Source organism: Haliaeetus albicilla, chromosome 5, assembly GCF_947461875.1.
Source record: "Haliaeetus albicilla chromosome 5, bHalAlb1.1, whole genome shotgun sequence".
In the NCBI taxonomy this organism is placed as follows: Eukaryota; Metazoa; Chordata; class Aves; order Accipitriformes; family Accipitridae; genus Haliaeetus; species Haliaeetus albicilla.
Window position 1 is genome coordinate 7236445 of NC_091487.1, and position 25319 is coordinate 7261763.

General features: G+C 46.5%; 2 protein-coding genes across 2 annotated transcripts in view; one reads left to right on the top strand and one right to left on the bottom strand.

Annotated features, from left to right (window-relative positions):
* Positions 1-1645: 1645 nt before the first annotated feature.
* On the bottom strand, positions 1646-14069 carry LOC104315458 (homeobox protein SIX4). Its single transcript, XM_069783206.1, has 3 exons — positions 12562-14069; positions 10041-10729; positions 1646-7557 (listed from the first exon to the last, which is right to left on the bottom strand). Exons 1-3 carry the CDS (start codon positions 13437-13439, stop codon positions 6761-6763), a joined length of 2364 nt encoding a protein of 787 aa, XP_069639307.1. The 5' UTR covers positions 13440-14069; the 3' UTR covers positions 1646-6760.
* A 263-nt stretch (positions 14070-14332) lies between these two features.
* MNAT1 (MNAT1 component of CDK activating kinase) overlaps positions 14333-25319 on the top strand; it is a 127302-nt gene continuing 116315 nt past the window's right edge. The window contains exon 1 of the mRNA XM_069783209.1: positions 14333-14531. Within this exon, the coding sequence (XP_069639310.1) occupies positions 14443-14531 (89 nt within the window). The 5' untranslated portion in view covers positions 14333-14442. The remainder of the gene's footprint in view (positions 14532-25319) is intronic.

Consider the following 25319-nt stretch of genomic DNA (forward strand, 5'->3'; position numbering starts at 1 on the left):
TCTCGCCCAGGGTGACCTGGAACACATCTGCAAAGCCCTCCAAAGTAGCAGGAATGCGCTCCGTTAGGACATGATTCATCCTGCATACCGCATGGGTGGCTGCTCAGGGAGAATTTTGACATTTGCATACGCTGAGACATTCCACTTCTTGGTTGCCCTCAAACCCCTGCACTTTGTCTGGTTGAGCGCATGGGGGCTGCGCAGCCAGAAACCCCCTCCCGGAGGGGATCTCCCCCAGCTGGAGCCGATCCAGCGGTGGTGGTTCTCCCCCCGGCTGCGTCATGGGGCAGAAACGAGAGGAGAAGCTGCTCACAGCCAGGTTGAATGAGGGCTTTAGAGCCTCACCCCCTGCTCCAAGCAAAGCTGGGACGGAGCTGCTGGCCAGGGATCCATCAGGAATTTGGTATCTGCAGGGCAGGAAAATATTATCACAGTCCTACCGCTCAGGCAAAACCAAAGCATGGCAAAGGGAAGTGCTATGAACAGGAGGACTGAGTCACGCCCACTGCTTCTGCGAAGGAAAAGGAGTTGGGCAACAAGGCAATTGTCTCTCTCTACCTTAGGGCTGCTCCTGGGTAACTGGATTTACTTCGGCAGCTGCAGAGCGCGAGGCGGGTCAACCCCAGGCAGAGCGGGGAGAGATGCTCCCAGGGCCGGGAGACGGCTCGCTGGGTTTTCCCATCTGGCCCGCCATCAGCGGCGCTGCGTGGAGCGAGCGGAACACGGCTGTGATAAATGGGAAAGATGGAGGAATGGTGAATAACGGTAAGGAAAGGTAATGTCTTAGTGATTAAAAATATAATCGGTATATACAACTGGACCTGACTATTTGAAAAAACTGATCTCACAGACCTAATCTTGCTTCCCGCAGCCTAAATACCATTTAAGTGGTGAAAGGGTGTTTTCCTGCTGGCATGTGCAGGCTCTTAAGTATCTCTAATGTATATATAGCTCCAGTGAGGGAAACTATTTCACCTGTACAGGTTAGCCTGCTTGAACTTACTGTTATTCACTTTGGCATCAAAACCGTAACTAGGCAATCCTGGTACTTGGAGCACAGACCTGAAGTAATATGGTAATGTGTTTAAATCCTTTAACATCAAGGGAACATAAATTTCAGGCTGTTCTCAAAAGTCTGCCAAAACCAGGTCTGACACCAAGTGCAACATTTTAAAGAAAAATTTCAACAAACACAAATTTAGCAAATAAATAGGTATTTACCTACCCAAAAAGAAACCCTGACACAGAAAGCATCCCAATGCCATGGGAGCCGCGAGTAAATACTGTGTAGTCCTAACTAGTAGGTGGAAATACACTTAAACAGTTATCTATCTAATTATGGTATAAATTTGGTTTGAGACACAGAGTTAATAGCTAGGTTCGATATGAAATAGAAGATTTATGGTTTTTAATTTAGTATTTTAGAAGCAAAGTTAGGGTCTGACAAAACCCACTCAAGTCAACAGAGAGTCTCATTCTAGCTTAAGTAGGCTTTAGATCAATTCCCTGGTGAGCACAGGCATTCCTAGTTGCCACCACCTTCATGATGAGTCATTAAAAGCCAAGCTTCTACTTCAGATTACTTTTCTAACACGAAATTCAAAGCTTTCACATTATATCCAAATAGAAATATTTACACAAGATGTGTATAAATATAAAGTTTATTCAGTATAGTGTTTAGAAAAATAAGTTCACATCATCTCAGAATACAAATAAAACACTTAATTGTCCAGGCACAAACCCCTATTACAGTACAACAAACATACATACTTTAGATCTCTTTGGTTGGGTAATTAAGCACAGATATGTTTGATGATACACTCTGGGGCGGCATCACCTAACAGTGCAGTAAAGTCTTCTGATTATTCCCTCCTCTAATGCGTACATTCCGCTTAAGTTTCATATTTGTTGTAAGGCACAATAAACCCATATTGCAGAAATAACTGGTTAGTTCTGGACAAACAGTACATGCAGCAAAAGAACAAACATCCTCTGAATGTGAATCCTGAAAGTCAGAAGATTCACCCCCTCCTTGAGTTCAGAAATTTAAGAAGCTAGTTTTAAATTATATGAAACATACAAGTAAGGTATAAAATATCCTTCAAGATAATAACTGCTAGGAGATACAGGAAGACTTCAGGTCTCCTTCCTTGTAAAAGGTCATTACTTTTGTTTCCAGAGTTATAAAATTACTATTCTTTTTACAATTTGAGATGCTTCTTGACCACAAGCACTAGGCGATTCATGGCCCCAGGAGTCCTGCACACATTTCAAATGGAACTGGAGGGATGCACCCTGTTGCTTGTTCATCTGCCCTTGCTAAGAAAAGTGCACAGGTGCTGGAAATCTACACATGGGAAAAGCTCCTGTGCACACAGGGCCAAATTCTGCCCTGCTTAATTTAACTGAAAATAGTTACTGAGGTGATTTTGCAGGATTGGAAGTCAGAATCTGTCCATTATTGTCACTAATCTCGGATTGACAGTAATAACAATAAAGATGGTTCCAGCCTTACTTCTGGGTAAAGTAGCTTTCTGAACGCGTCTTCCTGAATCCACAGGTAAGGTAAAGCAGTAAATGGAAAGAGGTATATGCTTCGATAGACTGTGACTGTTCGGTTATAACTGTCTGAGTGTCAGCCTTGTGCACTGGTTCATACTGCCACCATATACTGGGCCAAATCCGTCCCTGACCCAACTCCAGTGAAATGAATGGACCATATTCTCGGCTGGTGTGAAACGACATTAAAGTCAATGGAACTGTGCTAGTTTAGCCAGCCGAGGACCTGGCTGATCGATGTCCATGATTTATGTGGCTGAAATGTCCTTTTAGGTAAGACCACAGGAATAATGCTGCAAATAGTCCAGACAGAGCATTCAATTTAGTATATTTCTGGTTCTCTGCAAAACTCTGGGTGAAACAGAGGCAGCTTTAATTAAAAGTAGTAAAGAACAAAGGCTTTTTTAACATCATGCTTTGTAGGAATTTGGTCAAACTTTAAGCATATTTTTCAAAGCTGAGCCTGGGACCAGAAAAGTCGTAGAATTTGGCAATGTTTCCTGTAAGATTTCCAGTGGACTTACAAGTTACAAACATATGTGAAGTTGAAACGATCCTTTATTCTCATCCGTAACAGAGAAGGAAGGAGGGAGAAGGAACATGTATGCCAGATAGACATACCTTCCATTTGAACAACAGAATGTGATAATAAGGACTGTCTGTGGGGCTTAGACACTCACTGCCATTCATGTGTGTAGGACATGAGCATCCATATCCCCTAAACACTGTGTAAAATCCCTAGTTTGGGAATCAGTGGAGCAACGCCTTATTAACAGCAGCCGAAGATCTGGCCCCAGATGCTTTTCAGGACTTTGTGTACTGTCTATTTAGAGCAGTTAGCCTGCTTGCTTGAGGGCCACATAATAAAAACTGACTCTTCTTTTACAGTAGGAGTAAAACTACTATTTAAATATCTATTTTAAAAACACTGTACCGTGCAATGAGTCTTTATATTGTGCATATGTACCTGCAGAAAACATGAGGTTATAACTACGTTATCTGGAGGGAATGACACTTAGTTTCAATGGGAGAAAGAAAGAGTAAAACACAATAATAAAATAAGTTACTTGGTATCTGGAAGACTAGAATAGATTAATCTTACTTTGTCCCAAACCACTGCTTTTATGTACATCCTCCGCTCCCACTGAAGAGCGGGAAGTCTCCTATTAGAAGTACCAGACACTCCAAGATACGTGCCACTGTAACAACATACACAGTTTTCATGTCAACTGTGCTGCAAAGCCATAGAATTCAGAGCCTCAGTAACACAACAAATGCAAAGGAGGAAAAAAAAAAAAAAAAAAGTAACAGGTACTGGTGTAACACCGCAGTCTTTTCAGTTACGAGACCTGATCGTGTCAACAACCGAGAGTGCTCTGAAATACTCTCTAGCCTGCCTCCAAATATAGTCTGAGCTTCACAGATGAAATGTTAAGCCCCAAACAACTCCTTCAGAGCCACGCACACGTTCTCCATTAATATGACAACAATATAGGGTCCTTCTAATTTTCCAAACCGTTTAACAAATTCATGCAAGGCAGATACATCTACTGTTATTGTCATCATCATCTTGGTTTTATGGGCAAAGAAGAGGTGGGAAGCAGATTGCTCATGCTGGAGCGCAGCAAGCATAAACAAGCAGAGCAGAGGGGAGAATTCTGGACTATCCAATTCCCTGCTCACACAGAGATCCCCTGAATGTCAAGGAAAGTTGTGCCAGGGAAACGTATAGCTCCATGTTCTGCTTGTGATAATCTCCACTTTAAAGCGCTTGCCTTAAACACCCTTTGTGCTTGGGAGCAGGTGGGGACAGCCAACTGCTTATGGGCTGCTTCTGTTTGCAGAGCATCAGTGACTCGGTACAGCTGCAAAGTGCACGCCTTGCACGCTTGCTCTTCCCTTTCCCTGCAGCCCTAGAGACTCTGATGCTTGCAGCACGGACTCCAGCGCCTACCGACAGAGCTCAGCTTCAAGGTTCCACAGAATACCTTGCAAAACACGCTGTATTCAATATAGTGCAAAACAACAGTGAGGATGCCTACGCCACGCTCATGGGCACACAGAAAAAAACCCCTTCATTCCTCAAAGGCTTTCCACAGAACCAGTTAACAACCAAGACAGAAACAGACCGGGATGTGCTACCTCTATTCTCTTTCCTTTCCATTTTTTTGCCCTTTACAAGTGATCTTGTTTTGTCCTGAGCCTGATTTGGAGCCCACAGAAGCTTATGAAAACATTTCCCATTGCCTTCCAAAGGCTTTGGACCAGGCCCCTGATGAGGATGAATACATGCTTTAGTTACTGTATATATTCACATTAGAATAAAAAAATAACAAAACAAAACCACAAAGGTTAACAGAATGTCATTTTTATACATCTGCATTCTTATTATTATTTTAAAGCTTAAGGATGTGCTTTTCCATGCTACAAAAACTCCGCTGGAGGAAAGGTAAGAGCTGCTCTACCTGCTCAGAGCCCACCTGCTTCTGCTGTCCCCAGCGCAGCACATGGGGGCGAAGGGAGAGAAGACCCATCCCCAGCCAGGCAAAGACCATGGCTACTTCTAGGAGGCCTTCGGGCAGCTGCAGTTCCCACCATCAGCCCCCACGCTGCTTATTCTGGAAGGATATATAAATACACGCTTAAGTGCACTCCTGGATGGGGGCCTGCTTGCTTGAACAGCAGCTGAAGCCCTCCCACATGAGCCAATATATTTGGCCAATGGGTCCGTGTAAACATGGAGCTCCCTTCCCTGGCCTGCCCATCCAACCTTTCCTGTTCATCTGCCCGAGGCTGGAGCCAAGACCTCTCCCTCGGCATGACAGCTCTGCCCATGGTCCCTCTCTGGACTCCTCCTGCCCTGCTGACGTGCTGCAGAAGGACCTATCTTTGGCGCTCTGCACCGCTAGTAAATGTCACCCACAATGACTGACAGACTTAAAACTCTTCTTACTCGTGCAAGTAGGGGCACCGAAGTCAGTGGGTCTACTTGCAGAAGTAAGGCATCAGGATTTGGCCCTGAGGACGGATATTTGCAAATCAGTGTTTTTATTCCTCCTGCCACTGTGCTTTAGTAACAAAGATAAGGCCACTAGGAAGAAAGGCACGTGGAATTCTGTAAAAAATACACAAAAAGGTTCAACTAATTCGCAAATTACTAACGAAACAAACAAAAAACCCCTGAACACAAAGACAGAGGGGGTAGAGACAGGGACCTCCTGGGTTTGTGAGACTGGGAGTTCATTTTCTAGTTTCAGTGTGATTAACATTTTACTTTTACAGTCTATTGCTTGAAAAACTACAAAAAAAAGTAAAACCTTGTCAGAAATAACTACGTTTACTTCCTGCTCAAACAATAAAAATAAATTAAACAGCCAGAAAACGTTTTCCTTTTCAATGCCTTGTGTCTAAAGTGAAAGGGAACATAAACCATAAATAAAATCCATTGTACTAATTTAAAAAAAGTCTCCTTTATAAGAACTGAAACAATATTTACATTCATACTGGAGAGAAAGCTTCTGAGTTGCATAATTAGAGTTTCAAATGATGCTTCTTCTGGTGCACTGACAAAATGCTAGCTATAGCATTTAGAAACCTGTAAATGTTTGATGTGACATTTTTGGTTTGAAAGCAGGTCTGCTGGAAAAAAAGCAAATACACCAGTAACAATATTATTTATGACTTTGTTTCGTTTCTTAACCTCAAACAACATAGAAGTAGCCGGTGAGGTATCGTCTAGAGTTCCTTAAAAATTTCTCAATGCCCATGGACTAGAAGTAAACAGCAAAAATGACCGCGTTGTTTCTACCTTTTTGGAGCGAGACTTTTGTTTTCTATCTAAAGTTAGGAGTGTATACTTACTGTTGAGAGTATGTTGCACTATGGAGAGTCTAGTTAAATTATCAGAGTAGTGTCTCTTAGCCAAACCTGCACCCATTCGCTCGGTACTTGCCCTGGCATTTCCTTTCTCCTTTAATCTGCTTAAAAGAGAATACTGCATGCAAACCAAGTGTGGCAACCTAATTCCATTGCCAGAGATTCCTCTGTACATCGATTCAGACCATTTAAATGTTCTGTTTTCTTTAAATGAAAAAAAAAACCAACAACAAAACCCAAACCAAAAAAAAAACCCCACTTGGTGCTTGTTAGGGCTTCAACAGGAGACTTATCTATCAAAACAGAAAGCAAGAAAAAAAAAAAGTTACAAGTCTTGCATATCTTCATCCATCTGAACTGTCTGCAGTTTGGCAAGTTCCTTTTTGTCCGTTTCCAGTTCTTCACAAACTGTGTCAACCACGTTACTCATAACATACTTGGATTTTGAATCCAGCATCATTAAATTGCCAGTTGACTTACTCTCTGAATTAGGTAAGAAATTCTCTTTGACGTCAGGTACGGCTTGCAGAACTAACCTGTGCTCTCTGACAAAATCTTCATGTACTTGTGCAGAGGAGTGGCTGACACGGTCTCCGCTTGTAGAAACTATTTCTCCAAGCGCAGGCTGTGCTGTAGAAATGGACAACAGATCTTGACTGGTAATGAGGGAACAGTTCTGCAGGGTTGCATAGTTAGTGTTGCTGATAGATATCACGGTAGAGGTACTGGTCACGGGCGATGACATGGACTGGCTCTCCGAGATACCAGAGTTCAGTTCTGCAGCATTTAAGAGAGTTGGTGGTGTGAGGGAAAAATTATGTGAGGGCGTTACATTCACTAATGAGGAGGCCAGGGACTGGAGTCCTCCGCTGGATATATTTTCAGAAGACATGTTTACATTTAGTTGCGTGTTCTGACTGACTGGCATCAACTGAGAAAACACAAGGCTTCTTTCCAGTCCTTCTTGCTTGACAGAGCCTACTGCCTGGCCTGAATTGGGAACCGTATAAACGACTGCATTCGGAGCGAGGGGGCTGAAGAAAACCTTTCCTTGCTGCACTGTTGAAGATTCAGTTGTAAAAGTTCCTCCGTCAGATGTGCTGGGATTTACTGAAACATTACCTAGAGAAAGGTAAGCAAAAGAAAGGAAAACAGATTATAGCTGGCAGAGAGTTGTGCAGGCACTTTGTTAAAATGTTTTGGTCTTTTTTATGTTTGCAGTACACACATATGCCAATATTTCATGCATGCAACACAGAACAGTGTTGTTTATAACAGGTGAAAGAAAATTTGGTATATAGAAATAAAAGCCGTTAATAGAAACTGCTTCTAGAAAGAAAGAAAAAAAAAAAAAAAAGGTTCTTGTATATTAGGTATCTTTCAGACTCATTAAGGGGCAAAGAGTCCCCAGCCACGTGACTAAAACGAACGTGCTTTGGCCTTCACTAGTTGCCACCACTCAATTTCTATCTAAGAATAGAAGCATGAAAAGCTATTAAAGATAGTTCAGTGACAGACTACAGCTTGTGTGTGGGAACTGGACACACGTCACATGAAAACCACTACTGCTGGGCAGAACCTACCTGAGTCACCCCAAGTACAGAAAACATCAAAACCCAGTAACTTCTGTCAGGTTAACTAGGTAGTCCATCAAGCACTCAGACGTATTGCCTTTCACCTCGTTTTATCACTTATTTCTAAAAGCCTAACCCTACCACATCCACCATGCTGTGTGAAGTCACCCAGTGACTGCCTACCCTCGCTGAAAGCCATGGCGCTGCTTGCATGATGTTGCAGCTAGCCAAAGCAAAAGGAGGTGGCCAGACATGACCTGAAGTTGGTTTTACTGGACATGCCGTGTAAGTTGTCATTATAATTATTCCTAAAAGAAGATATACTGGCTCTTGGGACTGGGTCCCACTTCAAACGCCTCTCTTTCTCAAAAGCAGTTTAATTATAAAGAGGCTACAGTTGGAGACACCTGAATTTTTTAGAACAGCATTGAAGATTAACTTCTCACTTGGGGAATATTTTAGCTCCCTATTCACTTCTGTTAATCAATGATGATTTTTTGGAAGATGTTACTCATACATGTAAACTAGAAGAATAAAGTGAGGCAACTTGGAGTTACCTGGCAATAAGATAACATTTACTGCAGCTTACTTAAAATAGCCTGCAGCACACTTCACTCGGAATAGGCAGCTGGCTATCCATCCTTCTCATGTTAAGAAAAACAAAAAGAAAAAAGAAATCAAAGGAGAAAACACAGATCTTGACTTTTCTCCGCACCAGACTAGACATATGGTGGATCACTCTCCAGTGGGAATTGGTAGTTTTAACAACAGGGAAAATGTTCAGAGAGGAGCTTATTATGAATCTTAGGACTTTCAAATACAATAGTCCCACACTAGTTAAAGGACAGAACTTTCTTTCTCACCTTTGCTGGCTGTCAGTTTATGCCTCCGAGCACGTGGATTAACTGGCTTTTGTAATTACAGGTGGTATTCAGACTAAATGTCTTCTCTTTTTCATCTTGGTTAAACTACGTACCAACAATTTCCAGTGACTGTGAGTGCCACATTTTAGGATAATTGCACACCCATTTAAAATGTTTGTAGAGCTTCAGTGTTCCTCCCCATATTAACAGCAAGAAAAATTCACTCCCTATACATGTTTAATTCAAATAAGCTAACATGAACACAATTTGATTTTCATTATAGTACTCACAGCTCCTGAAAGTAGAAAGATTCATTCAAGTTTATAATTTTCATAACCAAAGATACAGTGGCTAATGAGTAACAAAGCTGTTAAGTTGTGCTTTATAATGGACCTGCTTCAGAACAAGAATCCAGAACTAGGCTTGTGCTCCCTGGGATTCTTCCTGGCTGGCCGCAAGTTTCAGTCTATGGTATGGTAAGACAAACTCTAAAGCAAACTTTGGGAGGAGCCTGCACACTTGGCACGTGAACCTGCGATGACATATTTCCCTTGGACTGAGGGCAGTTTTATCCGAATACCCTTGCATTTTATATCTACAAGCTATTGCATATTTCTATTGTTTCCCTGCAGTTTAATCTTTCATAATTATAGAACCGAAAATGTACGAGTGTAACTGCTTGGTCTTGTTGTGTCTATAGCCATTTAAAATTTATTTTTATGAAATGCTTTGGTTAAAAAACCAAAACAACCACCACAAGAACAACAGTAACAATTTCCAGCTGCTGCAATTTTCATTAACCTTCTCATTAAAAGATTTCAACGGCAAATGGGAAATATTTTGAATTACCGAAACGTGTAAAATTTACAGATATTTGTGAAGACTGGTATCACAGACTTCTGAGAACAGCATGAGATGAAAGGGGTGTAAAATACCAGACCTCCTTCTCTGCTCTTAGGAGAGGAGCTCACCCTCATCTAACAGTCTGCCCACAAGCATAACCCACTATAAAGGAAGGCAAAAGGTGTTATTTGATGTACTGTGTGTGGCTGTGGCTGAGATACAATCCTGGTACCTTGGAGGAAAAGGACCACAGCTTCGGAAATGCTAAGTGTGCCCGATTCCAGCTTTTTCTCATACCTCTTGCTGTAAGAGACAAAACTTTTACCTTGTGAAGCTGCCACAGAAACGGGAGGCAGCTGCAGAGAAGAAAAACCGATGCTTCCGTTCAGCAGCTGGCCATTTGTTCCTGAATTGGGGATCTGGACAATGCCATACTGGTTTATTTGGACAGGAGCAGTAAAAGTAACTACAGAGCCTCCATCTTGGGAAGCAGCAGTTTGTATGCTTTCCCTTTTCACCTCTGAGCTTGGTATCAACCCTGGGAATGAGACCGGGATGTTGCTGGGGCTGAAGGTGGCTGCCGCGGCGTTGGGAACTGAAGCCTGAAGAAGTTTGAAGTCCTTAACGTCTTCTGACGAAGATGACAGTATGTCAGTAATGGCCACCCCGTTGCTCACAACACTCGACGTGGTTTTGGGCGAATTTAAGGTAACCGTCTGCGAAGCCCCCACGCTGAGTCCATTGAGAATGACACCATTGGGTCCCTGAAGAAAAGAGCTACCATTGAGAAAGACGGGAGAGGTACTGGCAGGCACGAGGTTTCCATTCAACAAGACGCCCGATGAGCTCAAGGCTATTTTAGTGTTTCCGAGCTGCTGCATGTAGACGGGCTCCGTGTGGCCAGGAAGGCTGAGGCTGGTAACGCCGTCGGATGAGCTGGAGAGCGGATGGGGAGATAAATCCTCCTGCCCCTTACTGGATTCATCTTCCGTGCTAGGGTTGCCATCTGACTCGCTATGGGAAAAGACGGAGAGATGACATTGCATTACCATGGCGTGCCAGCGAGCTCTGCACCAAGGGGGACTCCTTGCTTTGATACAGTTCGTCAGAGTTTTCCCGAACAATTTTTTCAGTGTTTTGCCTTCACAAGGCACTTTAAACGAAATTTCAAGCCAAGGGGGAGGTTTCTTGGAAAAGGACACATCAAATCACAAGCTTGCAGAGGAGAAACTTTACAGCCTGGGTTACGGACTTGTAAATAAATCCCCCCTCCCTGGCCATCCCACCGGGGCGACCGAAGGGGGCTGCCAGGCCCCCCCGCCCTCCACCGGCCCAGGGTGCCCACACGTGTGAGACCAGCCGCAGCCATGTGGTAAAGCGCTGGGCGGCAGCTGCGGGAGGTGAGAGCAGGCCGGGAAGCACCGCCCGACCCTCCCTCCCGGCCTCGGCCTGCCGCCCCCGGGCCCCCCGCCACCCCCGGCCCCCCGGGAGGGGGGAAGGAGGCAGAGGAACCCCCCCCCGGGGGCCGGGCCCGCGCTACCCCCAGGTGCCGGCGGAGTCACCTCAGGCTCTGCCCGGCGGCCGGGTGGGGGGAAGGAGCAGGGCGGGGGGGGGTGAGGGGGGCCGGCCGGCCTTTGTGCCGCGCCCCGCGGGGCCGCCCCGGGCCGCCGCCGCCACCGCCCCGCCGAGCCCCTCCGCCCGGAGCTGCGCCGGGTATTTTTTTTTTTTTTTTTTTTTTGCTGACTGGTCCGCCCTCGGCTGCATTTTTCGGTCGCTCCCTCCCCCCGCCGCCCCCCCCCTTGCTCTTTGATGTGTCCCGCGGAGAGGGGGCCGCGGCGGCACAATCGCGCCCTTGGTTGAGAAATGCCTTGGGGCCCTCCGCCGGCCGCCGCTTTTTTTCCCTCCTTCCCTCCCTTCCTCCCCCCTTCCCCGCTCTTTCTCCCCCCCCCCCCCCCGTCTCTCCCCTCCCTTCCCGTCCCTGCCCCGGGAGGAAGGAGGGAGGCGGGAGCGGGGAGGTCACCTCCACCTGCCCGCCTCGCGGCGCCGAGCCCCCGCCGCGGCCCCTCACCGCCCGGGGCGGGGGGGGGGGGGTGAGCCCGGGCAGAGCCCCGGGCCGGGCGCGGGCGGAGCGGGTGAGGGAAGGCCGGGGCGGGGGGGGGGAGGCTCTCCCGCCCCGCGGGGAAGCAAACCGGCCGCGGGGCTGGAGGCGGAGGCCTGCGGCGGGCCGAGTCCGGCCGTGCCGCCGCTGAGGCGAGGCGAGGCCCGGCCGGCCCCGCTCCCCCGCTGAAACCCGAGCCCGGCCCGCTCCCGAGTCAGGTTTCAAAACAGAGCGAGCGGCGGGACCCCACACCCCCGCGCGTCCTCCGGCCGCCGTCAATGATTAACTCTGTCAGGAGCGACAATCGAATAAAAACAAGGAGAGCGGGGGGGGGGAGAGAACAAACACCCCCCCACCCCGTCTCGTCTCCCCTCTCCCGGCCCTTCCCCGGAGCCCGCCCCGCCGCCAGCGTCCGCGGGGCGCCCGGCGGCTCCCCCGGCCCGGGAAGGGGGGGGGGGGGGAAGGGGCGGCGGCGCGGGCCGGGCGCGGCGGGAGAGGGGAGCGCGGGGAGGTGGAAGGGGGCGGCGGGGGCCGGGAAAAGTTTTCCCCGCTCTGCCTCGGCGCGGCTCGCATGCCTGCGTGCCCGGGCCCGGGTGGGTGTGTTGGGAGCGAGGGAGCGGGGAGGGGGGGGAAGGAGGGGAGGACGAGGCGCACGGAAGGTAAGCGCCATGTTTGCAAGGGAAGAAAGAGCCGGGAGAGGGAAGGCAGGCGGGCGGGAGAGGGGGCGGGGAGGAAAGTTTGCCCTCACCTTTTGGACTGGGTCTCGGAAGGGTTGCGGTCCCGCTGCCTGCGGTTCTTGAACCAGTTGCTGACCTGGGTGAGGGACAGCCCGGTGATCTTGGCCAGGTTGCGCTTGGCGGCCGGCGAGGGGTACCGGTTCAGCTTGTAGAACTCCTTCAGCGCGTTGCGGGACTTCTCCTTGAAGCAGTAGACCGTCTCCTCGCCGTCCCAGATCGTCCTGGGCAGAGGGTATTTCCTCCGCAGCCTGTACTTGTCCACCGCCCCCAGGGGTCTGCCCCGGGCTCGCTCCGCCTCGGTGTAGCGAGCCTTGTACCAAAGCTCCTGCAGGAGCGGGTGGTTGGAGGAGTCGAAGTTGTGGCTCTCCAGGATGCTGTAGAGCTCGGCGTAGATGCCCTGGTGGAAAGCCACCAGCGCCCGGGCTTTCATCAGGCTCTCGTTGCCACGTAGCAGATCGCTCGGGGGCAACGACCACAGGAACCTGGCCAGGCGGTCCAGGTTCCCACCTTGCTGCAGCGCCTCGCAGACGCAGGCGACGTGGTCCGGGGAGAAAGCCAGGGGGGTCTGCGAGGAGGAGGAGGAAGAAGAAGAAGAAGAAGAGGAGGAGGAGGAGGAGGGAGAGGAGGCAGCGTGGTGATTCCTGGCCAGGAGTTCCGTGTGGAGCAGTACCTGGTCCGCGGCTCCCTCCTCCCCGGCGGCGGCGGAGCCTGCGTGCTCCATGGGGAACGGGGCCGCGGCGGGAGGGGGCGGCGGCGGCGCGGGGTTGAGGGCTCCCGCCGCGGCCCCGTCGGGGGGCACCTTGCTGGCTTCAGAGAGGATTTCCATCACATTTTCCTGCTTGATCTCCACCGCGCTCGTGATCTCGTCCGTGGGGGAGGCAGAAGACATGCTTCGGTTTGATTTTTTTTCTTTTTTTTTTTTTTCCCTTCCCCCCGTCCCCTTCTCCTCCTCTCCCCCCTTCCTATCTCTCTGGAAAGTCCACTCCTCCTCCTCCTCCTGCTCTCGGCCGGCTCTAGCCGATCAGGTTTCCTCCCGGCCACGCAATAACCATTAACGATAGCTGCTATAGCAAAGTAGTGTAAACGGGCTCCTCTCCGCGGCTCCCCCCAACGTGACTCCCAGCCCCGCTGCAATACTATATGGCACCGCAGCCTGCTGGCCCGGCCGCGCCCGCCCATTGGCTGCGCCGCGCCGGGGGGGCGGGGGCTCCCGCGTCTCCAGGGCAACCGTCAATCAAGCGGCCCCGCTCCTCTCCTCTCCCCCCCTCCCCTCCGCTCCCCACCTCCACCTGGAGCGCGGCGCCCCGCCGCAGGGACGGCCCCGGGGGGCGGCGGCTCGCCCTCACCTGCGCCGCCGCCGAAGCGCCTTTCCCCGGGCGGGGAGGGCGCTGGGGCGGGAAGAATTAAAACCCTCAGGGGGTGAGGTACGGCACCTCGGCCGGGCCGGCAGCGGGGCGAGGGAGCTACCGCCCCGCAGCGGCCTCCTGTTGATTATTCATTAGGCGGGAGTGTCCTGTCCTGTCCTGCCACCCCCTCCCCCCCCCCGTTACAACCGGAGCTCTCGGGCCGGGACAGCCTGCGCCCCCCCCCCCTTCCCGTCCCAACGGCAGGCAGGTGCTGCCCGCGGCGGCTTGTACCTGCTCGGCCCGGCCGCCCCGGCCCTCCCCGCCGCCGGCTGGCTCTGCCTGGCGGTGGTCGGGGCCGGGAGGGGTGCGGAGCCAGGCGGGCCGGGCCGGGCCGGGCCGGGCCCCCGGGGCGGGCGGAACGCGCGGGGCGGCGAGCGGCGCCGGCGGGCCCCTTTGGCAGCGGCACCGCGCGGCGGAAGGCGGAAGGCGCGGAGGGAGGGAGAGGGAAGGAGGGAGGGAAGGAGGGAGGGGGAGGCGGCGGCGGCCATGGATGACCAGGGCTGCCCGCGGTGCAAGACCACCAAGTACCGCAACCCGTCCTTGAAGCTGATGGTCAACGTCTGCGGGCACACGCTGTGAGTGGGGCCGCCGCCCCGCCCTGAGGGGGGCCGGGCGGGGGGGGGCGGCGAAACGGACGCCGTGAGGGGAGAAGCGCCCCGGCCCGGGGGCTGCTCCTCTGCGGGGGGGGGCCCGGGCGGCGGGGCCTGAGGGGAACGATCGCTCCCCCAGCCGGTGCGGGGGTGGGGGCGACCTCGGCCGCCCGGCCCGGTCCTGCGGGGCTCCGCGGGACCCGTGCGGGCGTTCGGGAGGCGGTTGCGGGCCCCTCGTGTCCCCCGCTCGCCTCTCCCGGCGGCAGCGGTTCCGTTTGAGGCCAGGGGCTGGATCGCGGTGTGGGTCTGAGGCGGTGCGTTCGGCTGCTTCTCTGTAGGGAAATGCTCGGGGGAGGGCGGAGGGGGTGTGTGTGTGGAAACAGAGGGGACTCGGCGTGTTCGGTACCGGCTCCTGTCCCGAAGGGGTGTGAGGCTTCGGGCTATGAAACGGGGAACCTAGAGAAAAATACATTTCTCATCAACTTAAACGCTTCTTACATGTATCTAATACTGTGCTTGGATAGTTAAGGGAAGGAAAAAAAAAAAGTGATTTGTGTTATTTTTTTTGGCGTGTTAATTCTCCTGAATGAGGCATGCTTTGTCTGAAGGTTTGATGCTGGTTTAAATGTTGGAAAATCCTCTTGTGAACCTGTGCTGGTGGTGTTGTTTACTCATTCAGTATTTTTTTTTTTTTTTTTTTTTTTTTTTGCAACAAGAGTCACGAGTTTTTCTTTTTTTTCCCCAGAGATGAACATTTAGATAATTCCCACCACTGGCTCTAGCTGTTTTAAGTCATACATAGTCTGAAATCATTCACTTTCAGATCTGGAGATCTTCCTTAGTGTGGAAGTTTTAAAGGTTCTAATCTAAATTCTTTTTAGATACATACAATAGAAGCCTCATACTGTAGTAGCAGCCCTTTCTGGTGGTTTTTTTGTTTGTTTGTTTGTCTTTTGTGTTTTTTCATCTTTCCTGTGATGTGTATGTTGAGTTGTTTATATTTTTAAATGGCATATGAATAACATTGAAAAGACACAGCCCGAAAGCTTTACGTAACTTGACACAGTGTTGAACAGGATGAAGGAACTGGATTGCAACAAAGAATTTATGTTATTTTCTTAGATAAAAAGCGTTAGCTTTCATCCGGTTCCCTGATCCTGCTCTCTGTGGCCACATAAACACTTCTGTTGCCATGAGGGAAGGTGTGTGGGAGAGCAGGAGATGATCTCCCAGTAGTTAGTGGTGGTCGTGGAGAGGGTGTCATCAGGAGTGCCCCTTCGGTGACAGTGATGCTGGCTGTGTAAAAGTGCAGCATTAGCTGGAGTTCAAAAGGTAACAGCCACATTTAGGCAAGGCAGTGCAGGTTTCAAATGATGCTTCTATCTTGTATTCCAGTGAAGATCAAAGGGCTAGTGGTCTTGATCTTCTGCTTTCAAGCTCCTCCAGAGGCACTTCCAGCAGAGGACAGCATGTTTCAGTTTGCTCTCCTACTTTGGTTCTCAGTGGTTTTTTTTGTAGCTGAGCTTTGCTTAAGAAAATTAGTCATGTTTTGTGCTTTACTGGGTCCAGCTGCTGACACCGTATTTGGGGTTGATGTCCTTGTCTTGCTTTCCTTGTTTTTTTCCAGCTGCACAAGGACTGCTTCTGCTTCCCTCACCTCTTGTTGTTTGCACTTCTGTATTTGGCAAGTGTTTTATCCAAGACCAGATCAGTAGTCTGGATCCGTGTGGCCCTGGGTTGAGCCAGCCAGGTATCTCTGCAGCGTGCTTACTGGGAGAGGGCTATGCAGACCCACGCAGACCGACCTTACCTGGACCCAGTAAGGTCTGTTAGTCCCTCCTTTACCTTCCCAGCAAAGGGTATCTGTGTAGGTGGGCACCACTCCTTTAAAGCATGTGTATGAGGGTAAAGTTCAAGTCACTGTGGAAGTGGGATCTCTGGATTTCTCTGTTTTTGTTGTAATTAAGGACTCTCCGTCTTGATGTGGTTCAAGTGAGTCACTTTTCCTCTGTAATAGCCTTCCAATAACTCCTTGAAGGTTGTGTTTTTATTATTGTATCCATATGATGTTACAAAGCTTTCATGCTGGAAGTCATTTCTTAGTAACGGTTAATAAATTCTCGTAATAACTGATCATCTAGAAGCTGGAAGCTCAGATGAGGCACCTGTGAATGAGGTATGAGGGAAAAAGGGGAGGTAATTGACATTTGTTCTTTCATAAATTCAGGGTGTTTCAGGCACAAGGAAGGAATGTTTAACTAGTTCTCAAAGCAAATGAGCTAACATAAGTTTCTGATGGAGGTTTACCCTTCTTAGGCAATCTATTCCAATAGTTTGCTGTTCTTACCATTGAAAATACTTCTAATTTCTAATCTACATTTATTTGCTATAGTTTAAGCATTTAAGAATTCTAACATGCATTTTATACACCTTGTGAACTGCACCTCTTCTGCAGGAATGTGTCACGTGTTTTGGGGGCTTTCTCTGTGGTGTTTTCCACACTTAAGAAATCCCATTCCTTCGGTCTCTTCAGTGATTTTTAAATTTTTATTCTTATACATCTGTGGGTTATTCTCACTGCTTTTCTTGAGGCTTTTTCCACTTGGTTTGCATTTTTCTGGAACACTGAAACTGGACACAGTGCTCCATCTGAGTCCTTAGTACAACAGGCAGAGTCAAAATTATTTCATGCGCTTTTCATAGGATACCTGCATTTCATACATCTCAGTAGGATGATAAGTCTTTACATATTTTTTATTTTTTGCAATGATATGTGTGATTTATGTTCAGCATAAACCCCAGATTCTTTAGCACTTTACCACTCAACATATCTTTGGCCAGAACAGTATTTAACCTTGCCTTCCATGTTGTGTTATGCAGCTGATTACTCTTACTGTTTTGCACTGTCAAACTACATATTACTTCAGGTGACTTTTGCTCTTGCTTCAAGTGACTTTGGATTCTGAGTCCCTCCATCCAAGCGCTTGTAACTGTCCTAGATTATAGTGTTAACTTAAGTAAATGACCTTTCTGTCCTGATATTTTCCCATGTGTAATTTGTGGACAAGTTGTTGTCTGGGAGATCTTCAAAGTTGTTGCTTGTGACCACAAGAATCAAACTGAGGCAGAGCAAAATATGGAGTTGCCTGCAGGAAGTTCCTTGCTAAACAGCCTTCACCTCCAGCCCCCCAGGTTACTTTTTGTAACAGTGGAAAATGTTAAAAGATTAGAGCCATGTGAATGGGCTTGCTACCTTTTTTTCTTTCTGACTGAAATAATGATAACTTATCTCTGGGTATGGGTTTCTAATCATCTCTCAGTACTTCAGTATGTACCGTATTTGTTTAGATTATATGACCGTCAATTTAAGAGTGTCAAAAGTCTAGTTAAACCCAAACTATATTGCCTCTAGTTGCCATTTTGCTACCTACGTTGTTACTGTGTCATTGGAGTAAATAAAATTCGTTTGATATGATTTGTTCTTAACAAATTGTGGGTTGGATCTTACCTGCTTCGTTATCTGAAATATGCAGGAGATAGGTCGTTTGTCTCATTATTTATTTCAGCATCTTCCCAGGGACTGACAGTAACCCTTACTGGTCCGTGTTTCCCTGTGTATTCAGTTTCCTGCTCTTCTGAGGCAGGTGCTTTTCCCTTTCTTCAGGCTGCTGGAACTTAATGCAGAGAGCAGAGATAGTCTTTGATAACTGCCTTTGTCAGTTTTCAAAGGGTAAATATTATGTAACCCCTGAATATAGTCCATAGGTTTATGGAAGCTTATTAAGTTGTCAGCAGAAGCATATTGCCTTTGTCATGCTTTCTGTTTGAAGTCTGCCGATAAATATGCATGGGAAATTCAGAGTCTTGACTTTGTTGGCTTGGGAGGTTTGGAGCAATTGCCCTAATGCATTTCCCGGTTCTAGCTTGTGTTTTTGCTCATTTTGCTGCCTTATGAGTTACATTAGCCAGTTAATCCCTCTTACTGAATGAAGATCGATGCAGAAAAAGCCCCAAGTGCTTTGGCATCATCTGTTAGAGATTTTTCCTTCCCATTGAATAGTGGGTTAATGTGCTCCTACTTTAACTGCTCTTTCTTTCACTGCAGATGTTCTGAAGGAATATTTTCATGTTACCTTCAGTGTTGCCTCCCAGTAGTTTCTTTCCTAATGCTTTGACCGTTCCTATTTTGTTAACTGTGCTGGTCACTTTATTAAGTGACCTTCAGTGATTTGATTTGCACTTGTGCAGAATCTCTTGAATTTCAAGTCGTTAAAGAGCCTATACTTAGCTGAGATGATATGTCAGTAAGCTTCAGGTTTTTCTCCCAGGTTTCAGATAGCTTGTGGTTTTACCATTAGTTCATTTTCTTTATTTTGTGGCTCTCTGTTTTGCCCTTCTGAAGAATTGCGAGAGTTGCTGCCTTATGCCTTCTGTCAGCCAAGTTGTTTCCACTTTCACGTTCTTAGCCAGTTTCTCCCCTTTGGTTAGAATGAAACTAGAAGAGCCTTTCTTTTATTGTGTGTGGTTATGTGTGGTGTTTTCTGGGTTGGGTTTTTTTTTGGCTGCTTTTTTTCTTTTTTCTTCTCACCTCCTATATAAACAAAGTTAATCTCAAAGTATCTGACAACTTGTTGGGCAGTGTGTGTCCTGTTTGTTCCTTCTTTTTTGACAGATGCCTGCAGTGAAGGTTCCTCTTGCTATGAAGTCCTGTGCTTTGGAGGTTTGGCTGTTCATTCTTCTCCTCTTCCCCACTTCATTAATTTAAATCTCACTCATCTGGGGTAGATACTATGTGTTAGAGTACCTGTGTTGGCCTCCCATCTCTCTTCTACTGTGACCTTGATCCTGCCAACAAATTCATTCTGGATCTTGGCAGCAACATATGCAGATAGCATTTCTCCTGCCTGGTCCTTTCTGTATCTTCCTGTGTCAGTGTGCTTGACCCTACATTAGAAGAACTCACAGTGGCTTTCTCCTAATGCTGCATGTTTGCCGTGTTCAGTTCCCCTGTGGTCATTGGGGCTCCGGAATGTGTACATGTCCGCTTGTGGCAGAGCAGGGGTCAGCGTGCTGATAAGCACAGCAGTGCTGCGGTGGAGATAAGGGATAGGCAGATGAGTGCGAGAGGATGAAATCGGGCATTGGGTCTCAGCTGTAACCATCCTTCAAGTTGGGCTTCCATTGCAGTTTATTCCAATGGAACCATGCCAAGACTTACAATTATGGGAATATTTTTTTCAGGGGTGGGGGTGGGTTATTTCTTAGTATTTTGTTTTCCTTGGTTATTGCTTCTTGACCAGTATCGCCAAAAGTGTAACACCATGTGGTTTTGGCATTAGAGTAATGTTAAATAAGCCTTTTCCACTATAAATCTTCCCTGTCACTGGGAGGGAAGATGATAAATTAGCAGTTAAAAGTTGTTCTAGGATGGGACTTAGTATGGAAGTGCTCAGTTCAAGAATAATGAATGTCTTTTAAAGTTTATTTTCTTAAGTATAACAGAGGTTCAAGGCATCAGATACTTGGCTTTAAAGATGCTTTTGTGCAGGGGAAAGTGTGTCTAATTATGGAGCAATGCTTGATTAAACTTCTGCAGTGTATTAGTTTCTAAGGTGCACTGATGGCTTTGCCTTCTTTTAAAAGTTCACTCTCAAGAATTATATTCAAAAGCCTTTATGCATGCATGACAATTTTTCATTATTCAGACGATTCCTAAAGTCTGTTCTGAGTGTACAGATGCTGGGTACGTGCTTGCCAATGGAGTTGTAATCCACCTGGCTTCATTTGAGATCATGAATTATCTTTTGCTTTGCCTGCTTGGATTTCGTGGCCTGTGTTGAGTTTTAGGAGGCAGGTTAAGCATATCCCACTGGTTTACTTACATAAAGAGGAAAGGAAATGCATCTACCGAAAACTGCATTAAAAGAATGTTAAGGTTGTTACTGCAAACAGGACTGGGTAAAGAAATTTACTGTTGGCTGTAAACTTGGACCATATGGTCTCCAACAATCAGACATGAAAATCTTAGGTAAAAAAAGTAGTTAATTGGGGCTGCTGGTTCAGCTTTTTTGTCTCACTGCCTGCTATAGAGAGGAGGAGGGAAACTGGTATGTAAAGCTCTTTCTTAGGAGTCAGTCCTGCTGCTCCAGCTACTTGTGACGCATCCTGACTCGTAGAGAGAGGAAACGTGGTTGTCTGCAGACCAACAAAAGCAAAGAAACTCCCTTTCCTCCCCAGTGTCATGCCAGCTCTTGTGCTGTCTCTGCAAAGTGTCTTTCCCATGCTTGACATCTCTGGGAGACAGGGGCACAGGTACCAGAGCAGCCTCCACAGAAAACTGATAGGCTTGATTTCAGCTGCTGCCAGTGCAGTGGTTTTGGGTTTGTTCATGTACTGCTGCAATCTTAGACGGCAGTTAATGAACTTGCTCTATTGTAAGATTTTCTGGTGTCTTTTTCCTGTCTGCAAGAGACTTATGGAAAGGTGTCTAGGCTGCTTATTAAAATGTCTTTATTTTTTTCTTCTTTTCCCAGAGGGAGATGTGTTTATTTCTTGTTTAATTTGTTAATAAGGCTTCAAAATGAAGACAGCATAAAAATGCTTGCTATCTCTAGGCCCAGCTTTGTGTTGCTCAGGGGAGACATCAATTCACTGAGTTGTGTTGTGGGGATTCTGTAATCTGCCCTGCACCCTGTTATGGCTGTTCCAGGGATTCATTAGGGGGTAAGTGCATCCTCTGAGAACTCTAATTGCAGTGCTAACGGCTGCTAAAATGAAGAAACAGAGGTTCCATTATTTGCATATTTATTTTAATGTTAGGAGCATTTGGAGTTTTGTGGCTGTCAGATTCCCCCGGAGTTGGAAGTAGGAACATCCCTGGTGAATTTGGGGCAGTGGGGTCTCATGCCAGTGCGTGAGGCTGGAGTTGTCGGAAAAAAGTTTGGAATCTTCTTGTTTAAGCTCCTTCCAAGTGAAAGGATTGCTTGGCTTCCTGCTGCATTCTTCTCTGCAGTGTGGTTCAAGAAAATGCCTTTCTTCTAAGATGGGGGGAAGCCCTGGAGATTGTGGAAAATAACATAAAACCATATTTCAGCCAAGTGAGTTTGAGTGAAGAAGTCCAACTAGAAGTAGGCAGTGAGGATCTGTCAGACCTGGGACTTTGAACTTGAGCATGTGGGAATTAGGTGCTTAAACACGTATTTGAATTTTATTCGGCAAGCTTTTTTCCTAAAGAAAATATCTTAAATGCAAGATATACAAAGACAATGATACTGTATTCAGGGCTGTCATTTGTACCATAAAAGTTGGCTGTGATGTATATGATTTTTAGGCTATCGCATTTTTATTAATACAAAAGTGGGGTGCAGGCTCATGAGTGTAAATGGTATGAGTAGTGCTGGTTGAACCATAGAAATGTGCATGTGAATGCAGGACCCGTGAACAGGCAGCAGGCGTCAGGAAAAGAGCCACCATACTCTGGTACTTACTAGTACTTACTGCTCCTTGCAGGAGCTGATCGAGTTTGCTAACCTGGCAGAAAATGAGAAGCTTTTTTGATAAGTTATGTGGTGGTGTTTGTACAGGGCTAGTGAGTTGGAGTGGCTTGTGAATGGTAGACAGCCATCAGAGGTGGTGCAAGTTAATCTGTAGGAACGTGCGTCCACAAGTAAGGTAGGAATAGGGTTGAAGGAAGGACCTTGCTATGGCACAATGTTAATTTAGCTTGCACCATTTTATGAAGCTGCATGCTTAAAAAGCTGGCTTATCCGGGAGAGCAAGTGCTCTGTTTTGTCTCTTAGGCTTGTTTTCTTGCTGCTCTTGCCATATCACATCTCGAATTAGATTCCTGGGTGGTAGATTCGTGCTTGCGTGAAAAACTATGTAGTCTTGGTGGAATAAAGCAGATTGGGACTACATGTAGCTAAAAATCTCAACCAGAAAAGGAATTTTTTGTGGTCCTAAAAATGCCTACTTCACTTTGGTGAGGTAAGCATTGAAAACCATGTAGCCTATTTCATTCCCAACGATTTACATCTCTGAGAGAAATCTCTTTGTTTCTTCTGGGTGAGTTGGGAGACACATCAGGGAGGTTTTTACTCACCTTTGTCAGTTCTACCAAGGGAAGTTAGGTTAACTGGTGGTTGGTTGAAATAGTTACACAATCATAACCTGTCTGCATCCTCAAAGGAAGAAGCAAAATTACTTTTTTTTTTAAAGCGGGATGTGTTCCTTCAGAAAGAAAGCTTTTTCATGACTTCTTAGGGAATAGAAATCTAGGTCATCTTTCTTCTTTGTCTTTTTGGAGTTATTCCTGTTTTTATTAATTGGGATTAGATGCTCTTTGGACTGTGTTCCATCCCATTACTCTTCCAAAGTCTCTCCAAGTTAGTCATGGGAGGTGATTAAATTGTTGCTGAATTATCCAAGAGGCTATTTCCTTCTGCCATCCAGTTTTGACAATGAATATTTGCTTTTAAATTTCACTCTGAATCATGGTCTTAATACTTCTGATGAAGTGGTGTTAATGCTTCAGTTATATTCGTTTGTTTTACAACTGACATATTTAGAAAATCTTCTCTTTTCTCTGTTGAGCTATCAATTGGCATGTCTGCTTAGTAATACTTCTTGTCTGCTTAGCAAAGCTAGCGGAGCTCTACTCTTCATTCCTTGTAAGTACTTTTCAGAAATTTAAGTTGTGGTTCTGCTCTGAGATGTAACCTTGGCAAAAGAAAAGCTATTGTTTGTATCCTCAATCGCCAATCAGTAAATTGAGAAGTAAATTCTTTTTCCTTGGTTCTGAAAATTCAGTCTGGCTAAAATCTGCAGCCTGGGATCATGAAAATGGCTAATGAGTTTGGGTGCCCAGCTTGAGGAGTCTTCAAACATGCTCTACCCTTTTTGTTGGGTAAATGTTTACCATGGTAAGGCTGAATATGGTAATTGTCCGGCATGGTAATTGTCCAACACAGGTGTGGTAAATCTCTATGTTTAAAATAAGTGCTTCTCAAAAAGAAAGCAAACACAGTAACCTTTTAAACAATTAGATATTAGGTGGGTTTTTTTTCTTTTAATTGCATTCTACTGCATTATAACTCAAGCCAATAATTCTGCGGGTTTGTGAGAAAGAAGGACATCTGACTTGCTTCTCTGTGGTTGCATTAGCTGCCAAATGTTAATAAGCGATATGCATAGGTTTAATATTTATGAAATTAAGCAGCTATATTCCTGAATAATTTTAAAAAGCATGTTTCAGTAATTGTAAATTCCCAGCAGAGCAGATCTGAAAGTACCCTCTTGGAGTACTCAGAAGTTGCATTCGTGTGCATGCTCTTTGCTTGTTTTTTTTTCCCCAGGACAACTGAAGGTGAAGTTTGAAGAAAAGCTAGGTCAACATTTTGGAAGTTGAATTGAGTACTCCAGTGTTCAGATTTGGTTAGGAAATTAAGAAATAAAAAAATCTTCCCTGATAGTAACAGGATATGAGACAGGCAGGGTGCTGAGCTTGCGTTGTGGACACTTAAGTTTCGTGTTGCTGGTTCCCTCTTTGGTTTAATGATATGCAGGAAACAGTGGATGTTTCTTCACAGAAAGGCCACTCTGGCTGTAATAAAAGTCATAAGTAGTAGTCCTAAGAGTGAACTGAATTTTGTAATGACATCTACTTGGTTTTTCTTTTTTAAAAAAATGTTTTGCAAGAATTCTATTTGACAAGACCAGATCTGAGAAAAGAACTTAGAGGGAACTGCTGCTGTATATGACAAAATTAGACTTTAATTGTTGTAGCTAAGATCATTTTTTGATGCCCTGAAAATGATATTCAGAGTAGTTCTTCCTCTAAATATAACACATATGCGGGGAGAGAATGTATTGGGAAATTTTTGCAGGTCTTTTTTTTTTGTGTGGAATGCAGGTAAGTTCAGAGAAGTGAGAACAAGATGCCTCTGCCACAAAGGAACAATGAGCAAGTCATCTGGTCTGATAAATATTTTGGCTCCAAATTGAGAAACATGTAGATAATGATTTTTGCTGTTTAACATGAGCAGGACAACTTCTTTAACATTATAGAGGAAGATAAGTGGTTCTGCTGAGAGTTAGGAAATAGTGCGATGGGGCAGAGTAAGGAACAGGTTGTGGCTTTTTTTTTTTTTTTTAAGAAGCAACATTGAGGTAAAAGTTCCCAAGCCCTAAGAATGTTCTTCTTCCCAGTTTTTATTAATGCCAAGCAGTGCGGCCAGAGTGGCAAAGAAAGGCTGGCGTTCCTAGACAGCAAAAAGCAATGGAGTGGTTTGGCTAATGTTGACACCTTCAGAGTGTTGAGCCAGAATGGGAAGTGTTAGGTCTAACAGAGCAGGAAAGTTTGGTACTGGAGTTAGATGTATTGCAAGAGCTGCTGGCAGAGCCAGGGTGAAGAAGGTGGACCTCTGGTTCCAGACAAGTACAGGCAGACAAACGTTTAATGTCTTTGTCATCCTTACTTGCAATATGTCCTGTGTTTTCTGTTTCAAAAAAAAAAAAAAATTGATATCTTCGTGGGGGTTAGGAGCTGAACAATCTGTAGGTGCAACTAAAGACCGGATAATCTTTAGTGCGAGTATACGAATAGCCTTGTGTAAATAGCAGAGTTCAGATTCTTCTGGGAGTAGCTGTCTGCAGGCTTAAAAAGACTGAAAAAATAAGCCCTGGATGGCGTCAGGAAGGACTGTCGGTAGCAGTTGTGTAGTTTGATAAGCATGTGACTGATGTGCTGTGAACTGGAGATGGGAGGCTGCCTGT